The sequence below is a fragment of the Lytechinus variegatus genome, chromosome 15, assembly GCF_018143015.1.
Source record: "Lytechinus variegatus isolate NC3 chromosome 15, Lvar_3.0, whole genome shotgun sequence".
NCBI lineage: Eukaryota > Metazoa > Echinodermata > Echinoidea > Temnopleuroida > Toxopneustidae > Lytechinus > Lytechinus variegatus.
In genome coordinates, this window is record NC_054754.1 from 28479069 (window position 1) to 28501191 (window position 22123).

At 36.3% G+C, this 22123-nt stretch overlaps 1 protein-coding gene and 1 long non-coding RNA gene across 2 annotated transcripts; both read left to right on the top strand.

The window, feature by feature from the left end:
• Nucleotides 1-12249: 12249 nt before the first annotated feature.
• On the top strand, nucleotides 12250-15821 carry LOC121428737 (homeobox protein goosecoid-like). Its single transcript, XM_041625551.1, has 2 exons — nucleotides 12250-12518; nucleotides 14563-15821. Exons 1-2 carry the CDS (start codon nucleotides 12291-12293, stop codon nucleotides 15001-15003), a joined length of 669 nt encoding a protein of 222 aa, XP_041481485.1. The 5' UTR covers nucleotides 12250-12290; the 3' UTR covers nucleotides 15004-15821.
• Nucleotides 15822-19648: 3827 nt separating this feature from the next.
• LOC121428762 lies at nucleotides 19649-21028 on the top strand. The gene is made up of 2 exons (XR_005971833.1): nucleotides 19649-20564; nucleotides 20657-21028. It is a non-coding gene; the product is annotated as an uncharacterized LOC121428762 (long non-coding RNA).
• Nucleotides 21029-22123: the final 1095 nt, after the last annotated feature.

The window sequence follows — 22123 nt, forward strand, 5'->3', positions numbered from 1 at the left end:
GGACTGGCCCTTATTCAACCTCTTTCCCACTCTTCCTTCCTCTCTCTATCTCCTTCACTCTCTCTCTTCCATCTCGATGTTGAGACGGGTATGGAAAAGGCTCCTTGTTTGTTTTACTCGCCGAAAAGGAACGCGTGCCAGTGCACCATCAATCTGGATTTTATCTTATATGATGTCTGGAAGACAAAAGTAGAAGAGGAGGGGTATTGGGGCAGGGGCGTAGCCTGGGTTAGAGAAAATTTAAGGGGGGGGGGGGGGGGGTGTCACCAAAAAGGTAATGGATTGTATGGATATTATCTCTAGTAAAGGGCAATATCTGAACATATAGCTCTATGATCTGAAGGAGAAATAGAAGATGCTGAGTGAAAGGGTTTATTGCCTCAAGGACAAGGCAATGTAACTGGTTGCCAGGTTTAAGTCAAGTGTAACGTGTATGTGAGGGGGGAGGGGTGTTGGAATTGTGAAATTTATGAAAGGGGCACTTTGCCATTAAATGTGAAGGGACATGAAATAAATGTAGTATTTGTCTATCACTCTCCGTCCACCTCTTAAAAAAAATTTCCTCCGTAAATTTATTTCCTTTTCGGTTAGGCCCTATGAGGGACAGGGAAAGAAGCGGTTGTTTTATGTAGACTGGATTAAGAATGAATGTTACAAACTAATATTAAAATGCGTGCCGCCCCCCTCCCCCTCGTAACCTTCATTCCCACTTTTTTTTGGTTACAATTAGGCCTATAAATTTGTCCCCTTCTGAAAGGGAGTTTCACGTCCAGGGCCCCTCCTTTCGCTACGCCTCTTGGGTCCGAGTATTGATGATTTAAAAACAAACCGATTGAAGTACGTTTACCTTAGCTGGGATGAGGAGAAGGAGGAGGAGACGGAGGAAAAACAAAAGTAAACTGGAGAAAGAATTTATGCGAAGTCCCTCTCCCCATCTCTGGACGAAAGTTCGTACATACGATGTGAAAAGAAGTGTTCCTTTTCAAGGCATCGCAATGTGTTTGTATATATCGTACATATTTATTATATTTTTCTGAAATGTGAGTGGTTCGTGCTTGTGGGTAAGATTGCCTCACGGGTAACACTTTTCGTTTACATTTTCCTTGATGGAGAAATGCTTCATCACGATACTTTCCACAAATCTCTATACACTGAATCATCTACATGATCTATGTGGCAGCATGTTTTGTAATTTTAATACAGTAATATCAAATGATTTATTAATATCGTCATGAAAAATAGTATAGTAAATCATATAAGCCTATATGTGATTTATATATCTACAGATTTTTTTGAAAAGATCAGGCAGGCTAAAGACGAAGCATTCTTTAGTGTTCCTCGTTTTCCCGAGGCTACGCTCAGAAATATATTCAATCCATTTATATATCCATTTTCTATTTTTTTTTCTCGAATTTTGATAATAGTTTGATTTAGAAAGCGCTTTGTGCCAGGGGTTAAGCGCAACTCTCATGACTATCGTCACCCCAGCTTCAGCTTGAGCTGCTGCTTCGTCAGCAGCGCCCATGCAGTGCATTCAAGAAATTAGTCCTGCATGTACCCATTCGCCTCACCTGGGTAGAGTGCAGCACAATGTGGGTAGGTTTATTGCTGAAATAAAACACGGATTGTGTCACTAGCAGTTACAGTACAAAATACATTTGTTCTCATTGTTAGTATGCTATTTTGAATAAAATAAATACTTTGCCTGCCAAAGAACCGAGTCCAAATTATTCGTTGAATCTAAATTCTCACAATATTGAAGGTTGATATTTTACTATTGAAAGAGGAGTTCAGTAAGCAGATAGAAGTTGTCTTTGCGAGAGCGAAGCTTGGGCGGTATTCCGTATTCCCGCCGGAAACATTGAAAACTCAAACCCCCTGTTTTCCGTCAAATAAAACCTCCCGATGCGTTATGATGCCATAAATCAATATGCAATTAGGACGAGTTCATTTTTCTCTGCGGGTGGCCCAGCGGTTACACCGGCAAGAGTTTCTAACATCGGAGCATAATGCTCCTGGAAATTGCTCACATTAATAATCAACAATGAAAATTAAATTTTGACAATCATTTTTCAACAGTGTAGTAATTAAACAAGTTATCGGTAGGATACAGCATTAGCAACGCAGACAAGAATATTAAAGTTTATCTTTAACACAGTGGATATTTAGACATTTAACTTGGCATTTTCAACCGGAAGGATGATCGGAATATTCTAACATTTGTCAAAATTAAAAGTTTTTATAGACTGGTTATTATGACAAAAAAAATGTAATGATACAAGTGACGTAGAATAGTAGGCCAGTATCTGGATACAGTATACAGATCAGAACTTAATATTTCTTGTCGGAAATTGTGAGGTATTTCACATTGTATATTTCGAGATTACAGTCATGATATAATAATTGAAATAATTATGAAATAGGAAGTAAATCGGAAAGAAAAAATGGGATGAGGATTAGAGGCTTACTATTTTCATTTTGTCAACTGTATGCTCAACGGCTTGGCATGAAAACCCCTTGTCGAGAATGGTAAATGTGGTGGGCGCCCCCTACTGGTTGAGGTTTACATGGTTTAATATCTGTTCTTGAATCTGTTGCTCAACTCCATTCTATGTCTCCGTCGACATACTTCGTTATTGTTTCGAAATATTTTATGAGGATGTTCGAGAGATTTTTTTTTGGTTCTGGAGAAAGGTGAAGTTCTGGATAATGTATTTAATTCTCGTATTGGTGGACAGGGGACTCAATTTGTGAGAAGTCGAGAGAGGAAGGGTCATTGGGCTTGGGAGAAAACCACGAAACAGTACATTCAGTAGAAGCTATCACTGCGAACTTACAATCGAATGAATGAAACAAGTACGAACAACTCTGTTATATGCATATGTGACATTTCAATGCCTATCGTTTGAAATATAGGCCTAATTAATTCGTTATCAACATAATGTCACATGTATGTTTTACACAATATTTCGTTTAACTTTAAAGTTGGTTGATTTGTGTTAAAAGGAACCGGATTTTTCCCGAAAGTGAATGATTACAATACGGAAAATTCTTTTGTTGCAATGTACCTCTCATTTTTATTTGATATCCCCACGAAAGAAAGTTATAGTACTATAAACAATGTTGAACAATTAGCTCCAATTTCGAGGAATATGTTTGAGTTCATGCAGTCCCATCGACTTTTTTTTACTGGAAGACCTTTTACTCTTTTCATCAAATATTGGTTAATGTTTTAGGTTGCACTTTTAGGCAATAAGGAGTTACTTTAAGGGACCTATGATTTGGCACCAATAGCAAGTGTTCATAATATCTGTATCTTAGAGAAGTTTGATATCCCTGCTCTCTGTTAGCAATCTATGTAATCATAATACCAATGAAACGAAGAAATCATTCCCTGAGTGTGAGATACATATAGTTAAAAAGACAAAGCGAACAACGTTCGACTGCTTATGATACCCATCTCAGCCGCGGGCGGGCCGTAAAGTTATCCGGGTGTGGCCCTTCGCTCTTGGCTTCGATCGTCTCGATCGGGGGACTTCAAGTTCTCCGTCACGACACGTCGCCTCTAACCCTAAACCCTAGCAGGTAAAACAATCCTGGATAGGATTTCTTCAAGGGGATGCCTCCGACACGCACTTCTGGTGTGATCGGTAGAGATATGGAGATAGCTGTGTAAACATTCGGCTCAACTTATCATGCCTTCCTCAGGTGAATCCTTATACCAGAACAAATTGTCGCCCCAGCAGCACGCTTTCGAAAGTACTTCGGGTTTTGATTCTTTATTTTCTCCAGTTCCCATCAGATCGTTCTCAACTACTGTTATACTTACGATGCCCGTGGATTTTACCTGTTATTCTTCTCCTACCTAACACTCTTTCCCTTTTCTGTCATTTTCTTACTCTTAGTATCATTCTCACACTTTCAGCCAGGCCTTTCTCATGATTCCTACGTACCGTTTGTTGGTATATTTTTCTCGAAGGCGTGAGAAAGAGAGGACATCTTGGAGAAAGGGGTTACATTGTACACTAGTTGTATTGGGTGGGAATAATTATGCGCTCAGCGTGGTACGTGGGATTTTTGTCGTACACCCCATGATGGGAGTGTTTCTAAAAATGGCCTCTGGTACGACTGGAAATGAATTTTACTTTTATATAATTATGTTGAATGAAATTTTGATATAATAAAATTAGTGTCATTGAAAGAGGCCTGCCCTACATCGTAATCATAAAACATAAAATGAGCAGAAATCGAATGTAACATTATACTAACATAGGTGTATTCACTGGCGTACAGATGGGGGTGGGACTTGGGGGCACTCGCCCCCCAAAATGTTAACGTCCAAAAAGAAAAAATTAAAAGGAAAGAAAAGGAAAGAGAGAAATGTAAAACATGATATTTTATGTATATTATGTCAAAATCTATCACAAAATTTGATTTTGGTAATAATGATGTCAAAATTTTTGCTCGCTCGCAAATTTTTATAAATTTTTCCCGACAAGCCATATCTGGCCCCCTCAATAATTTTTGTTCATCACGCCACTGTGTATATTCAAGATTCAAGACTATATTCAGCACACCCTCCCAACAAATCAGAATCTACTTGCATAGCAATTTGCAGATGTTTGTTCGAATCGCGCAGGACGGTGTAAAAGCGTAGTATTTTTTATCTAAAGGGGAAGTTCACCCTGACAAAAAGTTTATTGTAAAAATAGCAGAAAAAATAATAAAAAATATTGCCGAAGGTTTGAGAAAAATTCATCAAATAATTAAAAAGTTATTAGAATTTCAATTATTTGATTTGTGGCGTCATATGCGAGCAGCATTCCTACATAGCGAATGGTAAAAAATGAATAAAAAGTCATTTTCTTAGAAAATTAAAAATGGTATTCACTGTACCTTTTGTATATCAATAGACAAATCATTTCACACCCGATCATGAATAGAAACAAAATTTAAGTCATCAGGAACCATACAAAATTAGAAATTCATGCATTTTATATTACATAACACATGGGGCAGATGCTCGTTTATGACGTCACAAATCCAAAACTTTGAATTCTAATAACTTTCTTACTCTTTAACGGATTTTCCTCAAACCTTCACCAATATTTTTTACTATTTTTTCTGCTTATTTTACAACAAAGTTTTCTTCAGGGTGAACTTCCCCTTTAACTTCGAAGGTACTTGGCTACGTAAAATTGGTCTTGGGTTCTTGCATGTCTTGGGCACAGACGATGTACATGATGTAACGAAGAGATTTATTGATAGCCTATCAATCGTGTATACTGTGATAAAGGTGTCGAAGAAGAATACAGGTTGATTGTTATTATTGTTGGGTGAAAACGAGGAACACTTTTTTAAAGAGGGAGAATCTGTTATTTACAGGTTTCGGTGTGTGTGTGTGTGTGTGTGAAAGAAAGCGAGAGAAAGAGAGAGAAAAAGACAAAGTGACAGAGAGCAAGATTATAAAATTGTCAGAGGAAGAAAGAAATTATGGAAAAGAATAGGCCCGAGGGGACAGTCCACAATCTGTCGCCGAGATCTGACAAAAGTTCAAGGGTCATCAAGGTCAGATGGTCAAGTAGACAGGGTCGTTCTGCTACGACACGCTTCAAGGTCAATGACCTTTCAATTATCAATACGTCATCACAGTCCCTCCCTCACGTCCAAATCCCACTGCCTAGTTTATTCGGATTACAACCAGGTTACACGACACATGATGTACAATAGTTTGATATTTTAAGTCAATGACACTGTTGTCAGCGTGGTGATTTGAATTTTCGATGAGCGAATTTAATGTATTGTAGATGAAGTTGAACGAGAATCATAACAGGAACTAATATTGGATGGAGAGACAATCTGGGATATGTGAGAAAGATTAAGAAAAAATAGTTTCACAAAACTTCAGTGCTAATGTCTGAATGTAGAACTGGAAAATCCGAGAAGGCGAATGGGGGGGGGATAGAAAGTGTAACATCTTACACCATTTTCTGTGACATGCGTCAGAAATATCGGATGTAACATATACCGTGTTTACACAGGGACACGGCTCGGGGGTTCGACACGCGAGCCGTGCTCAACACGGCAATTTTATGCTGTGTAAACGCGATCAGAGTGATCCGCGAGCCGTGTCGAACACGGCTTTTTTGATCCGCCAAAATCGTAGGTTTCAACCCGCGAGCCGAGTCAGGCTCGGCAATTTTTTCGTGTGTAAACAGAAAGCCGTGTCGAACTCTCTTGACCAGGTCACTGCGCGCGCTTTCACTTTTGGCATTGTTGTTGTTCGCACGGACAAGATTCGATTCCGGCGGTGAATTTCCCGCGTTTAATTTGCGACGTCATAATTCTTCTTCCGTTCGAGATCCGCGAGCCGTGTTGAACTCGCCTATCTCTGATCCCTTCTTCGCAGTGTTCAACCCGGCTCGCGGATTCAACACCCGAGCCGAGTCAATGTGTAAACACGGTATGAGGGACCGAAACCAAACACATACACCCAATTATTACAACTTACATTGTCTAAAAATGTGCGCGAGATGTGAAAGAAACAGGCCCTATATAACAAGGAAATGAGTCTTAATATAAGCAAACTTTGGTAGATGAATTTCAACGTTTGCCACAATTATTCAAGTCAATTCAAATAAACATTTATTTTCTTCCATTTCATTTCATTTTTTCGTAAACATATTTCATACATAAATCAATTTGTTATGAAAAATATGAATATGTACATGTTGGGTTTAAAGAAGAAGGCGTATACCCTAAAAGCTGAGGCCTGTGGCGGGATACGCATATAGACACAAAATACAATACAAATTATAAGAAATAACTGAGTAATACCTTTAAAATCAGGAGGTTAAAGAAGGTCAATGAAATAGATACAGTCGAGCCGGTCCTCTTTAGCTTGTTTTGACATCAATTTTCCACATCATCTCGCGTCGTTGGACAATATAGGAATTTTAAAGGTAAACTCCGACATAGAAACAGATTTACTGTCGTTTCATTATAAGAAGAAAGGGAAAAGCAAACGAAATGTCGTTATTTGTTTTGCTCTTGCTATTGATGCTTAATGATGTTTTAACATATGTTATATCAAGATTTAAGGCTTCTGATTATTCAAACGCCTGTAAACCCTGATACAAACATTGAATAATATGCTACGTCACAATTAGAATGTAGTGGTTGAAAATATAACACACTAACTTATCATGATATTATCTTGAAGTCAATCTTTAGTCGTATAAATATTTAAACTAGTAACATGAAACAGTTTATTATTTTCAAAGAAATATACTAGTGATATACCCTGAAAAACATGTATCTTTCCTTAATATCTGTGTTTTGTTACGAGCGCAAGCTGTATGACATTACGGTGAGACATTCCAAATGACATTCATGTTTACATGACGCTGTTATTGATACGATCTCGCGCTATGATTTGTTTGACGCAGGAGGGTCATTGCTGTCGCTGCCGGCTAGATTGGACATCAGTTTCCTCCGTTTCATGCCATTTCATGTGGCGTAGGCCGTAAAAAGGAGGGGCGGCAAAGGTTTTTTTTTCAATGGGGGCATCGCTGGGATGAATCCATGAAGTACATCCCGATGGTGAGAGTGTATAGAAAAGGAGCTGAAATGCGCTTTCGTTTGAGAATTTCTCTTCAACAAACCGATAATCGCCCGAAACATGAGAGCCATTAATTCCGAAGAAGTGAAATTCAGTCAATGTTAGCAATCGGTTCAAGGGCATTTGAAAGACTACATGGGTAAATAATATTTGGAAAATGAATATCCAAGCAAATATACTGTTAATTAAGAAGTAGCAAAAGGATTAAAAAAACTTTTTAGAAATCGGTTAATTCGGAAGGAAGTTTGCTTATTTGTTGTTTTATTTTGCAATTTATGCAGGCCTAATAACAGGTTTTAGGATCCTACTATGCTATAGTGAGTGCCTCCCGCCCGGAGAAGCGGGCCCTAAGTACCTGTCACGCCACTTCCATATTATCCTCTGTACATATTTTCTTATTCGGAGTGATGTTTGTCCAAGAATCAAAGATCTCTTTCTGGCATTTCCCTTTCAAAGTTTGAAGGACGAATTTAGGTTTTCGGTTCGAAACATGATTTTATTTGAAAGTTCATCTGAATATTACAACTTGAATGTTCGATTTAACAAAGTATTGAAAATCAATGTTTGCTGTAATATATGCCTACATGAAAATCATATGATCAGACAAATAAAACACCACAGAAATGAGAACGAATGATCAAATATATTTTGAACATCAGGGGAGCGAAAAACCATGACCCGAATGGTAGTTTTTCACTACAAACATTATTCTGAGCCAATCAGATGCTAGGATTTCAATAGCTTATAATAAATAGTTGGTGAAAGTCATGAGTATTTGTTTCAATGCGCGGTTGCATGGAATGCATTTTTTTTTTTACATAGTACCAACTTTTCGCTAACATAAACAATCAATGTAATAAATGCATATCATGAAATGCCTTAAAGTTGGGAGAGCTGGGTTTGAGTTTGAACCCCCAAATGTGATAATTCCAAAAGTTCCTTTAAGATATCAAAGGCAGAAAACGAGTGATCCCGTTCGGGCGGCAAGAGATAATATCTGAAAAATTCCACCCATGCGTAGCCGATGATGTTCACTCCGTGAATGAGCTCGATGATGGAGAACGGATATTTCGTCTTTTCAAAATCTCCAATGACTTGCTGAAAGATATTAATACGCGAAGGCCCGATAGTAGTCGAGAAGGGAACAACATTTGTGTGAAGATAACAACTTGGAGACCGCATTCTAATCTTACCGTCTGTTGAAGGTACTTTAAACAAATTTACGAGGCGCACACGATGAACGGAGTATTCCCGTCCGATGTTGGAAAGCAAAACTTTAAACGATTTGGGTTTATTATACTGGAGATGTTAAATAACTTTGAAACCGGTGCTGTATATGAATAATGGTAAATCATTTGAAATTAATTTGATACGAAATGCTCAAAAGAAGTTTCGTTAGACATGTTTGATGAGAAAACCCAGTTAATTAATCACTGATATCAGAATATCATTACATTGATTTTTCTATACAACTAAAAAAATCTTTTAAAAAATGCGCTGAATTTATTTTAACGATTTCAATAATAATTCAGGGTACTTCATTTGGCATGTATGTTTTCCCATAATTACTTTTAGAAACTTTAGTTTGAATTCATCCTTATCTATACGTTTATTTTCATGAGGGTGGGTTTACTTATGACTATCAGAAGTATATTCTTTTTTTTGTAGCAAAACAGATGAATAAATACAGTTTCCTTGACTTGTTTTCTGAAAGCATAACACCGCTTTTTGTTTTGTTCTCTTCTCACGACAGAGTATATCAACTGTAGGTTCTCAAGACCTTTTCCCAAACTCCAACACAGCTTGCCTACTGCGAACCCCAATGATGTGCAATTTAGCGAGACTCTTTACAAGGTGTCTAAACAAAATAGAAACTAATCTAGTTATTTCACAATTTTTTTTAATATTACTTAATCACTTCGTTACTGAGGTTATCGTGCATAAATATTGTAAAATTTGAAAGAAGTAATATATTTGTATCGATAAGTTGAGGGTTTCGATTCGGTATGAGTTAATTTCTGTGTCATTGTTGTTTAAAAGCTGCCAATCATACATCACAATGCCAAAAACCAACTCAAAATGGACGCCACGGTAACATTTTCTTGAGCCACACTGTATTATTGTCGTGGTCTAGTAGACCCAGCTTGACGATATTAATAAAACAAACATAGCTTTATTCATATCAAATTAAATCGTTCCGTTATGGTGGCGGTTAAACTCCATATAGAGCAGTTACAGTAACAATCTACAATGAATTTGAAATTAAGTCAAAGATAAATGCTTGTGTATTTTTAGAAACTTCTATATTTTTAGGTTTAGGAGGGAGCGATTTTTTGATGATTCACTGTATTGATTAATATTCAGACATAAGCAGAATTGTTGAGACGTATTTTTAGAATTTGACATCATTTACATGGGGGTAATTAAAATAATGAATAAGATATTTCTTTTTTTTTCTAAAAGAGAGGAATATATCAAATCAATTTATTTGTGAACTTTTCAGGTTGCAGTTTACGTTGAGCTGCTCACTAATTTACTGTAGGCCTAATCGAAGGGGCTGGCTGTTGTGCCGACGTTAATCTTCTCACGCATGCGCATCACGCACGCCCACACTCACTGCCGATCGCTCTAACACACACACTCACACTAAGAACACCGCCACCCACTCTCGCCCAAACTCACTGGCACTACATGCATGCACTCACGCACACTCTCCAATCGCCCACACTCACTGCAAATCACACTAACGCACACTCACTGCAGATCACACTGCACGCTCACACTCCAATCGCCCACACCATCAATTCACTCTGATAGTTTCCTCGGAGTAAACAAATATTCAGTTAATTATAGCTACCTCTAAAGGCATATTTTAATTTTAACTTAATTTCACATTATTTTTACTCTTTGAGTCGCGTTGATGATAATAAACATCCCCACTGCCTGAATCTAGAGAGAAAAAAAATCCTTAGAAATACGGAGTAGAGGGAGTAAGTTAATAGATATCGGAGAAGCTAAAAAGTACAAAGTTTTGAGGTTATAGACTAGTCAGTTGGCAAGCTGTCTGATGTCATACTTGTAGTTGTTGGCTTGTGAAACCTCCGAAAATTATGGCGCCGTTGATTGGTATATCTCTAGCAGTAAACTTGATAAACGAGTTCGCATGAGTAAGCCGACAGGTCCAAGTTCTTTATTGCTTTTCTTATCTCATCTATCCTCTCTCTCTTCCCACTATTCTTCTATCTATCGTCCTATCTCTATCCGTTTCCCGGTTTCTCTCTTCACCGCTCGTCCAAACGATTTAATTTTTATCTTCCCCTTGTATACTCCATTTGTCTTCCATTGTCTCTGTCTTCCAATTAAACCTTTGTATATTGATATCCAGAAGACACTTTCTTTCAATGTGATACATATAGATATGTAAGAAATTTGTACAATGTTATAAAACTGTATGATAGTAAATTATAACATGAAGGCTATCTAAATATGGTAGACAAACACATCCGTGTCACATCTTTGTAGCAATTCCACAATTACTCTTAGTTGCAGATCCTCTAATTTCGTTAAGACCGATTATTTTATTTACTTGGGCATTTACAACTCGACACCAATAAAGACTTGACTCCCCGATTGCGACCAACATACACTCGTTCAAAACATGTCCAACATCTTCGAAGAAATATCAAAATTGCAGTTCGGAAAACTTGTCTCCAAGGTTTTGGACTTGCGTCTGTTGGCGTCTCAAGTTTCTAGGATATCATCCACCGGTGGAATTTGTCGCCCGCCCGCCCGTGCCCTATCAGTGTATAAAGCTCTCATGGCACCTAGACCTTGGGGACTGATTGAAAACCTATTGTGAACTTAACCTCATCGTCAGTCAAGCAAAGAGATGGATGAACGGCAAGCCACGATGCCTCGTAAATCATGGCACCAAATATTTAAGGAGAAAGGATGTATATCCATCAATCTAGCGGTATAAAAGAGTGTTGAAAAGTGAAATCACTAGAAGAGATTCAGCAATAAAAACAAAGGAGTTTGAAAAGTAAATTTTGTTTACCTGAATCTGACTGCAGTTGATGCACAGTTGTATCGTGGATCTCTTTCTGTTTATAATCAGAACGTCAGACGAACTAATATCTTCATCAACTATGAAAGAATAATTAAGTACTAACTTAATCAGAGATTCTGAAAGAGTGCTGATAATCATGGCCTGCCTTTTGCATCCTTCATATTGATATCATGTTTACTCATGCCCCTGTCTTTTTGTAGGCCCATTCTCGTTTACAGGGATAGACAATTCATTTGAACTATGTAACAAAATGTCTTCAAAGACACCAATATCATCCCCCAGGAAAGGATTTGAGTGATGAGTGTGAATGTTGATTTCTTGTGGCCTTAATCAGGTTTTCTTCATCAGTCATACAAACTGCTGTCCTTGAGGGCCCTCTGGAAAAAAAAATATGTACAGTATTTACAAAGAATATATCTTAGTGGCCAACAATTTAGTAACCTGTCATTTCCTAAGGTATGAACGACTCATGCAGTCGATTGACATGACTGGGTCACTATCGACACTCGCTTGTCATTGCGCGAATGGTGTTACATTCCCATTTAAATTTGCCACTGTAGCATTAACTTGAATTATTCCTGGTTTTCGTTTCCTGCAGGTATGAACGATTCCTGCGACCCAATGGGCCACCATGGGCACCACCCCGGCCTGGACGGCGACATGTACCATCAGCAGGTGCCGCAAGCGAGGACCAAGCGGATGAGAACCTCCTTCAAGCACCACCAGCTGAGAACCATGAAGTCCTACTTTGCCATGAACCACAATCCCGACGCGAAGGACCTGAAGCAACTGGCCCACAAGACGGGGCTTACCAAGAGAGTGTTACAGGTGGGTAGAGTCTCAGGTGACCATTGACCTCGGTCCTGTGGAATAAAGATACATAATGGAATCGCAAATGTGAAAGAACCAATCTGATTGGTTCCTGGTCAGTGTGTGATCAAAGTGAAACATGCAACAATGATCTTGATTGGGCACTGGCATTTAGCGATTGATTGCAGATCTTTATGCTACAGGGTCTACATATTCTGATCCTGCAACATTTGCTCCCATTTTACTTTCGCTACGGATGTTTATGGTGGTATGATATCGGTTCAGGATCAAGATTATGAATTGCTTTTAGTTAGGCCTCATGTCCAGTTTTATGTTCACTTAACCTGCAGATTTTCCATCACAACAATCTTTCCAGGAGCAAATGACATAGAATGGATTGATCTCTATTGTCTTCTATCCAATTAATGTTGAATAAAATACCACTTTTAGACAAATTCAACCTCTACAAGGAGACTTTTATGTGTATAAGGGCAATCAATGATCATTATCCAATTGATATTGGTGCATTCTTATATTTGTCTATGAAGAAAAACAATCTTACAAAAACTCCTCATTCTCAAGGACATGGTTTTTCCATAGGATTGATACAATTTGTATGATTGGTTGTATCTTCTATGCTATGAGGCACTGATGACTAACATCTTTCTTGAAGTTTGTCATTGACTCAAGTTTGTGGTGATGATATCTTTGTGGGAACACATAAATGACCAAGTGAAGGTTTCTTTTTAGATTCAGATCTTCATTTTCAAAATGAATAATATCAAAGTAGCTATTTTCAATGTCACACTTACAAAATTGTTTGATGTGCCTCAATTGCTTATATAACAGTTTTTGTCTCACCTGCATAGCAGAGTGAGACTATAGTCGCCGCTTTTCCGTCGGCGATGGCGGCGTCAACATCAAATCTTAACCTGAGGTTAAGTTTTTGAAATGACATCATAATTTAGAAAGAATATGGACCTAGTTCATGAAACTTGGCCATAAAGTTAGTCAAGTATTACTGAACATCCTATTAGAGTTTCATGTCACATGACCAAGGTCAAAGGTCATTTAGGGTCAATGAACTTAGACCATGTTGGGGGAATCAACATCAAAATCTTAACCTGAGGTTAAGTTTTTGAAATGTCATCATAACTTAGGAAATATATGGACCTAGGTCATTAAACTTGGACATAAGGTTAATCAAGTATCACCAAACATCCTGCATGAGTTTCACGTCACATGACCAAGGTCAAAGGTCATTTGGGGTCACTGAACTTTGGCTGATTTGGGGGTATCTATTGAATTACAATCAAAACTTTAAAATTTTTGGATCTGATTCATGAAACTTGGACATATTAGTAATCAAGTATCACTCAACATCCTGTGCAAGTTTCAGGTCACATGATCAAGGTCAAAGGTCATTTAGGGTCAATAAACTTTGGCCGAATTGGGGGGATTTGTTAAATTACCATCATAACTTTGAAAGTATGTTGGTCTAGTTCATAAAACTTGGACATAAGAGTGATTAAGTATCACTGAACATCATGTGCGCATTTTAGGTCACATGACCAAGGTCAAAGGTCAATGAACTTTGGCCATAATGGGGGTATCTGTTGAATTACAATCATAACTTTGCAAGTTTATTGATCTGACTTTTTGAAACTTGGACATAAGAGTAATCAAGTATCACTGAATATCCTGTGCAAGTTTCAGGTCACATGATCAAGGTCAAAGGTCATGTGAGGTCAGTGAATTTTGGCAACATTGGGGGTATTTGTTGAATTACCATCCTATTTCTGTAAGTGTATTGGTCTAGTTCATAAAACATGGAAATAAGAGTAACCAAGTATCACTGAACATCTTGTGTGAGTTAAAGTAGTTTTCAAAGTCAGCACTGCTGCTATGTTGAATCGCGTGATGCAGGTGAGATGGCCAGAGGCATTCCACTTGTTATTCTTGGTAGGATCTCTCTCTTTAATGCATGTGCCATCGAGTTCAGAGAACATCTTTTCAAAGTAACTGAACTTTGTTCCATTTTCTATCTTTGTTGCTCTATAAGGTTTGGTTCCAGAATGCCCGTGCTAAGTACAGGCGGACAACCACAAAGAAGGACGACGAGAAATCAGAAAAGAATGCCTCTGAATGCGGAGGGGATCAGGCGTCACCTTCGCCTCAGCTTGACGACCAGGACAACATCAGTATCACCAGTAGTGGTGGGGGTGGCGGTAGCGGTAGTGGCAGCGACCCCAACGCTGACACCCTGTATGATGGCGACGATGATGATCAAGATAAGCTCTTGGATGACATCACAACCTACAGTGAGCTGAAGACCGCATCGCCTGCCGTTGCGGATGAAGTATCCACCATATCCTCGATGCCTGCATCGGCGCGAATGCTGCATGGTTTACATGGCCAACCCATCTCGGCGCCAGGCAATACCCACCATGGGATGGGCCTCATGCCGCATGGGTTTGTCGAGATCTTCAGCAACTCCGCATGAGGAGGAGGCATCCTTTAAATACAAGATAGAGATTTATTGCTTATTTATTTGATGATTGACATTGCATTCACATTGACATCAATGATGACGAGACAGGGACATGAACAGCACTCCTGATAGGAAGGCCTATTGCTGCTAAGCAAAATGAAGGAGCAACAGTACCAATACTCAATGCAGAACAAAATAACCATGGCTTCTCATCTTATGTTTATGTATTGACTCTCCGGAGCAGAGTCTCAAGCGGTTTCTGTGACGACATTAATCAGATCAAATCCTCCTCTTTGCAGATTAATCTCCTGTTCCTAAAGTATGTTGTAGTGTGAATGAAATCGTGAAGGGAATAAAAGATAATAGAATATCTGGACGAATGCTGCTAATTGTATTTACAGTCACGTGTGCTAGATCTGTGAATTCATTTTGTCTTGATGATATACACTTCGTAAATTTGACTGCAGTGTTAGTATTGATGTCCGATATACATGTAGTTTTAAATGTTTGTAATAAGATCAGATGACTGACTTTGTCCTTTAAATATTGTAAAGATATATCATTGTGCAAGCATCACCCCTTAAAAAATCTCCGATAAAAATGTAATTTCATTTTGAGTTGACCATTCATAAGCTATATCATAGTACACCTCGTTCTTCCCTTTGCCAAATTTGTTCCATTTATAACCCATTTGTCAATGACACATCTAATATGATTTTCATTTGATTTCTTAAAAGAAAGACTGCTGACTGCAGAGATTAATTTAAGACAATAAATTGACTATTCAATGTCCTGGTTTAAAGTATTCACTGGATAGGCACCTAAAGTATCCTTTTTATCAACTTTGTATCAACTTGACAAAGGACAAAACTATTCATGCTTAATTTGTTTTTATTACTGACCTTTTTAAAAGAAGTTGCTTTCATGTTTTTAATTAATTTTTTACATATCATCTATTGATGTAGAATATTTTGTGTTCTGTTGTCTTTCTGTTTCAAAGTTTGAACTAATTAACGTTAAGGATTAAAATTTGTTTCAACTATTCATCGGCACATATGAAATACTATGTAAAAAGCGTTGTTGGTGTAATTGTCTTCTGCATTCTCTTCTGCATTCTCAGTTTAATGTTTACACAACTTATTTCGCGCTTGTTCAAATCCTACCTGAAAATTCACTTGAAGGTTTTGGGTTATAGAGTTTTGATATTGATCGTGTTCTTAAGAAGCTTGTCATTCCTTAAACCCATAACTCCAAAAGAAGTTAACTGCGCTGGCAATTTCAACCCTTAAACTTTGAATTGAATACTGTAACCATTTATCACCTTTGTTTAAACCGCCATCCAGTTTCCTACTAGTACATGCACATTTTGGTCATTAAATGGGCAGTTCCCATTTCTTTCTTGTCTATTATGTGATTATACTTTACAATATAAACGTTAATTAATTGTGGAATTAGAATCTTGTATTATGTCCATATGAAAGTATATTTTCTTCGTGTAGTGTCCAAGATTTGTAATTTATTGATCTTGTATTTCACTTTGAGTACTAGTATAAAGATTGCACCTTGTAATATACCATACCTTGCCTTAGACATTGAGTACTGATTGCCATTAGGTTTTCTTCATTTTTAAAAAAATGTCATTCATGGTCATATGATTTAATTAGTGTAAGGATTTGTTATAAAACCTGTTGTATGAACGTTGGTGATAAAATGTACTAACAATAACAAGTAAAAAATAAAGGAAAATGTCAAATCACTCCTTTTACCATCATAAATATCCATCATGTTGACAACTAGACCTTTAGATATATAAATAGACCTTTAGATATATGAAACAATAACAAGTAAAAATAAATTAAAGGAAAATGTCAAATCACTCCTTTTACTATCATAAATATCCATCATGTTGACAATTTGACTTTTAGATATATGAAAGTTTAAAGTAGCTTAATTTTACAAGAGCTTATGATATTTTGTTTCTAAAAAAAAAGAGAAAATAGAATAATGGTATTTGTCACCTTGATAAAGATATTGAAGAAATATTACTCTTTATATTGAACAAGAAGAGTTATTTTAGCAAGAGAAATGTGATGAATTTGGGAATCTTAACATTTGAATTTTCTCTAGCATGACAGTAAATTGGATTTAAAGATCATCAGTGGAATGTGATAAACAGAGCATGCACGAGCATGTGCATTGTACCTCCTATTATTTCGAAATACAATCCGAGGGTCATCAGCATGGTTTTATCAAATAGGCAACGTTATTCCTTCATTCCATCAAATTTGTGTGCCAGTGACATAATGTAGATCATTATGATCTACTGTACTTATGTAGGAGTGCACGAGTGAACATGCATATCAAAAAGTTCTTAATTTTGCCTCTTTACCAGGGGTCCTAGAAAAGGCGGAAAAGCTTTAAACGTGTAGTTTATGCAATTACCATTTTTCTTTGGATCATCATATTGTACTTGAATTAAGATTGATATTGCAAATACAAACATATTGGAAAATGTCATACAAATCTTTTTTAAAAAAGGGTATTCAAGATTGGCTTTTTTATGGTTTTCATAATTCTTTATAGTATTTATACCTCATTTTAATCTGCCAGGATCTTGCCATTCTGTTATAAAGGGGTTTCACATTTCTGTCAAAATTCCATTTTTTTAATACTAAAATCAAGAAAGACTAGACTGATCTGCCTCAGAAATGGGGGGGGGGGGGGAGAAAAGTAACCTGGAAACTGAGAGATACTACCTATGATATGGATCCTGTTACAGACTTGCTTTAATACTTACATTTTGCATTATAAGGGTAATATTCTTTTGTAGGACACATTGGTTCTTTAACTAATATGGCTTTCAAAAAGAAATACTATTTCTTTTATGAGAGGGTATTGATTTTACTTGATGTTGAGTGATGTAAGATAATTAAAACACTAATCTTTTATTTCATGACATTCTCAATCAGATCCTCATATTGTTTTTAATACAGCTTCAAATCTAGTCCAATCCAATTTGGGATTTTGTATACCTAATTAGCTATAATGCTAACATATGAAAAGAAAATGAAGTAAAATGCACATCCACATGACATTTTCTTGGATTCTGAATTCTCTTGCTCTCTTTTGATCTTTTTATCAAAATTTGAATAAAAATACCAATACCAATAAAAATAATTTTATCTGGGTAAAGGTTATCGCTCACTTAGTCTAATTTAAAGCCAAGAAACATCGTATTTTGGACTTGAAATCTGACTGAAAAATATCACATGGGAGTGAAAGATAGCATAGTCTATATACACACTGAGAAATAAAAAGTTCAAGTGTACTCTAAGTGGAAAAAATGTTTGTTTGCACCCTAAAATGTGCAGCTTTTCACCTTTTTGAGGTTGATGTTAAGAAAGGTTCAAATATGCACCTTTATTACCCTAAAAGGGTGCTTTATGTAGGTAACTGCCCCCTTAAAGGTGCACACATTGGGATGCTGCTATTGTACCACCAACCCATAGGGGTTCAAATTTGAACCCCTATTTCTTAGTGTGTACATGTATAATGCAGAGCCCTAATAATCATACTTCGATAAGTAAATTATCATTTGATACTAAGTGAATAAAATGTACTGAAAATAAGAGAAATATTAAGGGAGGGATCTTTGTAAATTCATTTGCAAATAGTAATTTATTCGAAAACTATTGATGTTATAAAATTGTGAAAGTTTTTGTGAAGCCTTGTGTTACTGTACAAAATGTTGTGCTTCATGTTTATATAGAGGATAAAGTGCTTTGACCTTTGATCCTGTCTTGGTAGTTAACAGAAGTGAATATAATTATTATTGCTTTGATTGTGATTAAATGTTTTGAACGGACTTTAATTCCAAACTTGTTATTTATTTTGGAGTCACCCTGTATTCCTGAATTCTTTGGTCATCTTTTAACAGGTTCTTTCATGCCACATTGTCTATTCCCGCTTTGTCCATATTCCATTTGGTTTTATGATAGTTGCCATGGTAACAGTCAGATACCAGTGCTTCCCAGCCAATCAAAATCAATGATTTCATTGAAATTGTCAGAGACGCCAATTTCAGTCAATGCTGACAACATTCATAAAAATCCCCCAGATGTCACATCTTGTCACTGTACAGTGCGTCCCACAAAAAACGAAACCGAGTTTTATCAATGATTTTACATAACTTAAAGGTCAAGTCCACCCAAAAAATTGTTGATTGGAATCGATAGAGAAAAATCAAACAAACAGTGATATGCACAACTCAGTGACATGCAAATGGATGAGTCGATGATGTCAATCACTCACTATTTCTTTTGTTTTTTATTGTTTGTATTTTACAATATTTCATTTTTTACATATTCGACAATAAAGGACCAACTTGACTGAACCATATAGTATCAAAATGCGAATTCAACATGTTCATGGAGGATTTAATCGTTGTTTCTCTCCACAATAAGGAGAAAATCAGAGTATTTCATATTTCATATAATAAAATACAAAAGAAATACTGAGTGGATGACGTCATAAGTCTCCTCATTTGCATACCGACCAGGATGTGCATATAACTGTTTTGTGAAATTAAGCGATACTTTAAAATGTCATAACTTTTTATTTTACATCCGATTTCAATGACATTTTTCAGTGTTATGCTTGTTGGATTTTTCTCTTTTTATTCCTTTAAGCAGCAGGTTGCAATTGTGCTAGTCTTGTGTGAAAACCCACTTGTTCATCAAAGTATAACAGCAAGTTGGAATTGCACTAGGTTTGTGTGAAGACGTACTTGCTGATGTAGATCAAAATTTCAATTAGGGTCTTTGCCTGCAGACTAAGTAGTCCCCCATTGAACAAATACTTTGCGATAGATATAAAATAAAGCTCAAATTATGATTGATCTCATAACTGCGTTATTATAAGGTAAGGATTTATTTCAATTCTAATTTGAGTTGACAAATCTTTGTAAGATGGAGACCAAAGGCTGGTTATTGGCAACTTTGACCTGTATTCTGAAGTCTAGTTTTATCTTTACTTGGCTCTTTCCTTGTGTTCAAATGATGATTGGAATAATTTCAGTAATTATTCCTAGTCATTTATGAATGATTCGAATGTCAAATGATCTGACAATTTTACATGTGCTGTTAGAGATACCTGTCATAAGTCACAACTGGCTTTCCAAAGTTGAATCACAACTTTAGACAACAGTTTAAATTAAATCTGAGCTTAGAATACGAACCATAGTAACTAATTGTGACATTAAACAGTAAAACATGAAACTTACTTTCAATGATCATAACATACAAGACACAAAAACTTTCAATAGCAAAATAGGATTTATATCATATGACTAGTTTTAAATACACTAATAACATAACAAAAATTCATGAAAATTTAAGATTTGCTTTGTGTTTCATTAAAGCCACTCTCTTTGACCAAGTTTCTATTGGAATATTAACCTAACTTTTCTGTGACCTCAATTCAACATTGTAAAATCTAATCAGATATGATTCTTGCTTAATTATGAATATGTGAGCCAAATTTGAAATTAAACCTTCAAAATGTTTAAAGCATAGGTGACATTTTTTCCAATAAAAAACAACACTTTGCACGGCTTTGTGCACGAAATGACATGATCAATTGAGGTTCTAACTTGTTTAAAGCATAGGTGACATTTTTTCCAATAAAAAACAACACTTTGCACGGCTTTGTGCACGAAATGACATGATCAATTGAGGTTCTAACTTAAAAAGTACTGAAAGTACTGATTTGATTGTGTTAAAAATTTATCAGTCAATTGTAAATTTCTAATTCCTGCCTCCACGAGCCAGGTGCCTGTTCCACAAATCTAATCCATGAGACATTGACAAAAAGATACAAAGAGAATCCATAAAAATGATGTCATCAATTGGGTAATAAACAACATATAAGAATTTTTAGCATGTATGGAAAATAAACATTAATGAAAGGGAGTGATTGATGAAATAACCGCAATTCCTCTTTATCCATTCATCCTTTTTCTCTTTTTTTTATAACTAAACTTTAAAAAATCATGGGGAAGGGCGTTCCCTGCCCTCCCCATTGTAAACCGTTCCCATTTTTCTGTAAAAGGAATCCTTTCAAAGCAGTTCAGCATTTATTAAAGAAAAATGAAGATGAATGTAACACAAGATAGTTGAAGAAAAAGAAATATTCCTTAAAAAAATTTCCGAGAGGATTTAGATTGCACATCATATATGTATTTTGGATCATAAACAAATGTATGAGGATAATTGAAGAAAAAAAAAAATCGATTTGAAATTTTCCTTGAGGATTTACATATATATATATATATATATCTTGGATCATAAACAAATGGAAGACAAGTGCTTGGATTACAACTGTTGGATATTTCTAGTCATGATCATCTTAACAAAACATCGTGATCATGAATGCAAAAGGGGATGTCAATATGACAGCATCTGAAAAGCAATCCATTTCAGTAGACACTTCTAATTCAAGAGTCTTCCCTCTGAATTGAAAAGCGAAAAATACAAATTGCATTTCGAGTATTAAAAAGCGACATCCCCTTTGCATTCATGATCACAATGTTTGGTGAAGATAGTTGTCTCTCTCTTTGCCTTTATGAACCAGAATAAAGCACCAGGTTTTGTAAAAAAAAAATTAATACATTGTTGAGCAGTGGAATTTATTCAGAGGATTCCACTGCCTACATTTGGAACAATAAATCATCTGGAGCCTTATTTGATCAGAATTTATCTCTTTAAAGGACAAGTCCACCCCAACAAAAACTTGATTTGAATAAAAAGAGAAAAATTTAACAAGCATAACATTGAAAATTTCATCAAAATCGGATGTAAGATAAGAAAGTTATGGCATTTTAAAGTTTCGCTTATTTTCAACAAAATAGTTATATGAACGAGCCAGTTTCATCCAAATGAGAGAGTTGATGACATCACTCACTCACTATTTCTTTTGTATTTTATTATATGAAATATTTTCTTTTTCTCGTCATTGTCATGTGAAATTAAGTTTCATTCCTCCCTGAACACGTGGAATTCCATTATTTTAACATTTTGTGCTTCAGGCAAGGAGGTCCTAATCATCAAATTCGTAAAAATTGAAATATTGTATA